The sequence below is a fragment of the Octopus bimaculoides genome, chromosome 6 (assembly GCF_001194135.2).
Source record: "Octopus bimaculoides isolate UCB-OBI-ISO-001 chromosome 6, ASM119413v2, whole genome shotgun sequence".
NCBI classification, from domain to species: domain Eukaryota; kingdom Metazoa; phylum Mollusca; class Cephalopoda; order Octopoda; family Octopodidae; genus Octopus; species Octopus bimaculoides.
This window is the reverse complement of record NC_068986.1, coordinates 90258725-90264597: the sequence shown is the minus strand read 5'-3', so window position 1 is coordinate 90264597 and position 5873 is coordinate 90258725. Positions and strand designations below refer to the sequence as shown.

The window sequence follows — 5873 nt, the reverse complement described above, 5'->3', positions numbered from 1 at the left end:
GCCTGGTGTTGCCATCCGGTTTCACCAGTCCTCAGTCAAATCGTCCAACCCATGCTAGCATGGAAAGCGGACGTTAAACGATGATGATGATGATGATGATACACATACATACATACATATATACCACAGGCTTCTTTCAGTTTCCGTCTACCAAATCCACTCACAAGGCTTTGGTCGGCCCGAGGCTATAGTAGAAGACACTTGCCCAAGGTGCCACACAGTGGGACTGTACCCGGAACCATGTGGTTGGTAAGCAAGCTACTTACCACACAGCCACTCCTGTGCCTATATTACAAAATTAAATGAAATAAAGAGGATGCATTTTCAAAGAAATATGGTAACAAAAAGGTTAAATAGGTTTAAATGGAAATGGTATAAAAGACACCCTTCGTTCATGAATGATCATGGGATTGCACCTAGAAACTTCCCTTCTGAGGAACAAGTCCAGGTAAGGTTCTTTTGTGGAAGTCTGGCAGTCACCCATGCATATCAGCCTCCCAACTCCATACCACCAATGTTATCCAAGGGAAATGAAAAAGCTAATACAGATTAGCACCAGTGACATCACAATTCATTTCTACAGCTGAGTGAACTGGTGCAGTGTGAAATAAAGTATCTTGCTCAAGAACACAGCACACAGCCTGGTCTGGGAATCAAATTCACTATACCATCAGATAATTTAGAAGAGTAGAGCTTGCTTTAATATTCATAAAAGAGATATAGATGGGATACAGGTTGACCATAGATTAACAGTTGAACTGTGTACAGATTAGATGTGCTGATATAAGTACAGATTAAATGTGATGAGCTTTGCTCTGTAATTCTTTGAAATTACCAGACAAAAGAATGTACTGAATGAAGAAAGAAAGATAGAATTATAAGAATAATCATTTTGTAGTGATCAGTTGTTAGAATCTTTTGGCCCAAAGCAAACTGTCTGGGTCTTGACCCAAAATATAAAATGACATTGTAAACAACAATAACAATGGCTAAAAAAAATTGCATACCAATATTTTCTCCTCCCCAAACATCCATTTTGGTATCATATTTGCCAAGTTCATTGAACCAAGATTTGTCTATCGTAAATAATCCACCGGCAATGAGTGGAGTCCTTTAAAGACAAAGAGAAACCACATGTGAATACATCTATACATACATATAGCTATTTTTCATTCTGTATTTCATATATACTGACATATAAGACAGACACACATACACACACATATATGTGTGTGTGCGTACTTACATGTATGTATACATACAAGCTTACATGTCTAACCATAAGTGTGCAATGTAAAAGAATTTACATAAACCCAAATACAGATGTATATACACACACACTCACATATTAATGGTATAACCACTTACACACATAAACCAAAATGACATACCGCTCATATGTATTAACATACTCAAACATATCCACATAGCACGCACATGCACACACACACACCACATATGCATATCTTAAAATTTTTAGTGAGCTATGTGTACAGAACTTGTCCACACACACACACACATATATATATATACACACATACATACATACACACACACACACGCGGACGCGGACGCACACAAACATACATATAGTAACTTTGTAGACAGAAAAAAGTCAACAGCCAGACTGGTTTCAACCCTAGAATTGGGATTTCATCAATGTATGTGTACAAGGTCATAGAGCATGGCACCCTACAACTCATTCTTAGCTAAGAACTTTCTTTGCAATCACACACATTTAGATAGAGAGAGGTGTACAGATAGACAGAAAGATAGACACGCATGTTCTGAAAGGAAGACAGAAAAACTGAATATATAGGATGATAAAAAGATAGTGAGAGACAAGAAAAACAACAAAAATAAGTGAGGATGAAAAGAGGAAGGCAAGAATGAACAGATGAAAAAAGAGGCAAAATGATATATTACTTAATTGGAAGCGTTGGATTGGTCTCTCTCTTCCTAATTTCCTCTGAAGACATATAGTCCCATTTGAAGACTAAATTCCAGTCAAAACCTAGAAAATAACAAGTAATTATTGGATATATTTCTTTGTATCAAAGATCAAACATTATTTTCAATAATTTAATTAGTTCTGTCTGACCTCCAAACATTCCTGTCACAAAACTGCAACAAATTACAAATCATTTATGTTGTATATCATTGGAGTCGATAAAAGAGCTTCTACATGGTTGCCTGACCTGATTTGACCTAGGGTTAAACAACATCAATAACAAATCATTTATAACAGTGTTCCACACATTATCGTAGGAGGATAACAAGTCAACAAAAGAGTATCTATATAATCATGCAACCTGCTAGAAATAGCAGCTAAACCTCCCTCAAATTACACTACCGTTATTTTACATAATAAATACATACATTGGATAATATAGTCCTATACACCCATGAAAAGACAGTATGGTCATGGTTGGAACGCCTTTGATTATAGATAGGTGGCAAGCTGACAGAATCATTAGTATACAAGACTAAATGCTTTGTAGCATTTCTTCCATTAAATTCTGCCAAGGTCTATTATGTATTTCATCCTTTCGGAGTCATTAAAATATGTACCAGTTGAGTACTGGGGTTGATGTAATCAACTAACTCCTTCCCTTAAAATTTCAGGCCTTATGCCTGTAGTAGAAAGAAGAAGAAGAAGAAGAAGAAGAACCACCACCACCACCACCACCACCACCACCTTTGTCATGCTTTGCACTGGAAGTGCTGTAAACCAGTGATTGGCCCATTTAAGATCTTTAACCTGCACTGTTGTCCCTAAGATCTATAATATAAAATAAAGTATGAATATGACAACCATATGATTGTGTCACACATGACTACTTTTTTGTTTACAGCACTTCCAGTGCAAAGCATGACAAAGGAGTGTCACTAAATTTTTAGTTCTTTTATCAATGTTTATAGTTTTCATTGATATGCTGACAGATATAAGTTCAGGATTTGAGTGAATCAGGTACCTGAATAGCAAAACACCAAGTTCAGCTCAAAGAAATAGCAATTGTGTATAAAACAAAATTAGAGGAACATATGTTGTTGTTGTTGGCACTCCATCGCTTACGACGTCGAGGGTTCCAGTTGATCCGATCAACGGAACAGCCTGCTCGTGAAGTTAATGTGCAAGTGGCTGAGCACTCCACAGACACGTGTACCCTTAACGTAGTTCTCGGGGATATTCAGCGTGACACAGTGTGACAAGGCTGACCCTTTGAATTACAGGCACAACAGAAACAGGATGTAAGAGTGAGAGAAAGTTGTGGTGGAAGAGTATAGCAGGGTTTGCCACCATTCCCTGCCGGAGCCTCGTGGAGCTTTAGGTGTTTTCGCTCAATAAACACTCAAAACGCCCGGTCTGGGAATCGAAACCGTGATCCTATGACTGCGAGTCCATTGCCCTAACCACTGGGCCATTGCGCCTCCACGGAGGAACATATACGTACATATATTCCAGTTGCATATATGATCACAAGTGCCCAACTGAATATACCACAAATTTTAAGGCTGCACCTAAAACACATTCTTTGACTGAAGCTAAGAAGGGAATCATGAATTGGCACATAATGTTGATTCTTGGAATGCTTTTTTAAAATGTTTAATTCGTGTATATTCACCTGATAAAAACAATTTTTTTCACATAATGTAATAACTCTGTTCATCAATAAAAACAAAGCTTGTTTGGAACAGCTATAGCAAAAGAACCAATATCCATTTGTTGTTATTTGTTTCTATATATCATCATCATCATTTAACATCCATCTTCCATGCTGGCATAGGTTGGGTGGTGTGACAGGAGGTGATAAGCTAGGGTACTGCACCAAACTCCACTTTCTGCTCTGCTCTTCTCACCAACATTACAGAGTGGACTCAGTGCTTTTTATATAGCACCATCACCACCAAGGTTACTATACTTATATATACTATCATCATCATCATCATCTAATCTCAATTTTTTCATGTTTGCGTGGCTCAGACAGAATTTGTTGAGACAAATTTTCCTCAACCCGTCTCACCTTTTCCCAACCAAAGTAATATTCCCCATGACCAAGCATATTTTCTGGGAAGATTGTAATTGATGAACATTGCTTGTATGATGGTGACATTCATTTACAATTATCACATGAAGTCAAGGCCAAAGGACAACAACACACACACACACATATACATATCATTGCTATTATGTTAAACTGTCATATGTCCAAATTTGGCCAAATGCATTTTTTCAATATTTAATTTTGCTTGCCATAGCTGGTTTTCCAGCTGCTTCAGATACCAAGATATCAAAAATTGTCAAAGTGTAGTACAATGGTTTTGCTATGGAATGGTGAAACTATTTTCTTGTTTTCTGAAAAAGCAATGTTTTGGACTTACAACACTTTTGCATAATAGCTATGATATGTATGCAAGAGGCTTCTTTTAGCTTCCATCTACTAAATCCACTCACAAAGCTTTGTTTGGTCTAGGCCTTTGCTAGAAGACACCTGGCCAAGTTGCCACACAATGGAACTAAACCTAAAACCATGTGGTTTGGAAACAAACTTCTAAACCCCCCCACCCACACAGTAAAGTGAAAGAAGCCTTTTGCATACATATGTATATATAATCATTTAAGAATTCATAAGACAGAAAAAAATATTTACTCATATATTTGTCGCTAGAGTGGGTGTATTAATCAAAATATACAATATTATAGATCTATTTCAGCTGATCTTACCAAGCAGTTTTGCACTGGATATTAGATAACAGCATGGTTAATTAACACCATGTACACTTCAGAGATGGCAGATATGGAAAAAATCTTTTCCATAGATGCCATCTCTGAAGAAACCATACATGTATCTGATATCCAGTTATCTAATACCCAGTGTGAAACCAATTAGTAAGGTTGGCTGAAATGGATCTATAACACTATACTTAGATTAATTAATGGATGGATAGATATCAAAGGTGAATTGATTGACTCATAAAAGAGTTGAATGAATTATGCATCATGGTATTTTCCTTGACTATCTACACAATGCCAAGGTCATATTTGCCTTTTATCCTTTCAGAAGTGACAAAAAAATACCATTCCATGACTGTAGGATGTCTTGCCATATCTGTCATGATCCTTACATTTCAATGATGATACCTGAGACAATACAATAGTCTAGGGAGCAGTCTTGTATATATATTATAACTGTATAATTACAGAAATAATTACAGAGGCATCAAATTGAAGGACCAGGTGATGAAAGTCACAGGAAGGGTCATAGCTTAATTAATTAGGAACAGAATTGGTCTAGATGAGATGCAGTTTGGATTTGTGCCAGGCAGAAGCATGACTGATGCCATATTCCTTGTTAGACAACTGCAGGAGAAATATTTAGCCTAGCCAAAAATAAACTCTGTACTTGGCTTTTGTTGACATGGAGAAAGCCTTTTGACAGGGCCCCCTGTTCCTTTATCTGGTGGTCAATGGAGAAGCTAAGGATAGATGAGTGGTTAGTGAGAGCAGTACAAGCCATGTACAGGGATACTGCCAATAAGGTGACAGTTGGCAACAAGTATAGCAATGAATAGACCAACTCTGTTCCTAATTAATTAAGCTATGAGCCTTCCTGTGACTTTCATCGACTGGTCCATCAATTTGATGCCTCTGTAATTATTTCTGTAATTATACAGTTATAATACAGTTCTCAGCCCCCTGTTAGCCAGTTCTATGTCAAACTGTCCAACCCATGCCAGTAGGGAAAGTGGATGTTAAAAATTAATGGTGATGATGTATATATGCCTCCATCTTGTGGCTTATTTTCTCTAACAAAATGACAAAGCAACTACTCTGTGTATGCGTCTCTCTCTCTCTCTCTCTCTCTCTCTTA

The 5873-nt window shown here is 37.2% G+C and overlaps 1 protein-coding gene across 1 annotated transcript in view; it reads right to left on the bottom strand.

The window, feature by feature from the left end:
- LOC106869793 (polypeptide N-acetylgalactosaminyltransferase 2) overlaps positions 1–5873 on the bottom strand; it is a 152550-nt gene that overhangs the window by 18398 nt on the left and 128279 nt on the right. Inside the window, exons 8-9 of the mRNA XM_014915654.2 lie at positions 1927–2014; positions 1008–1111 (exon numbers count right to left, since the gene is read on the bottom strand). Of these exons, the coding sequence (XP_014771140.2) occupies positions 1008–1111; positions 1927–2014 (192 nt within the window). The remainder of the gene's footprint in view (positions 1–1007; positions 1112–1926; positions 2015–5873) is intronic.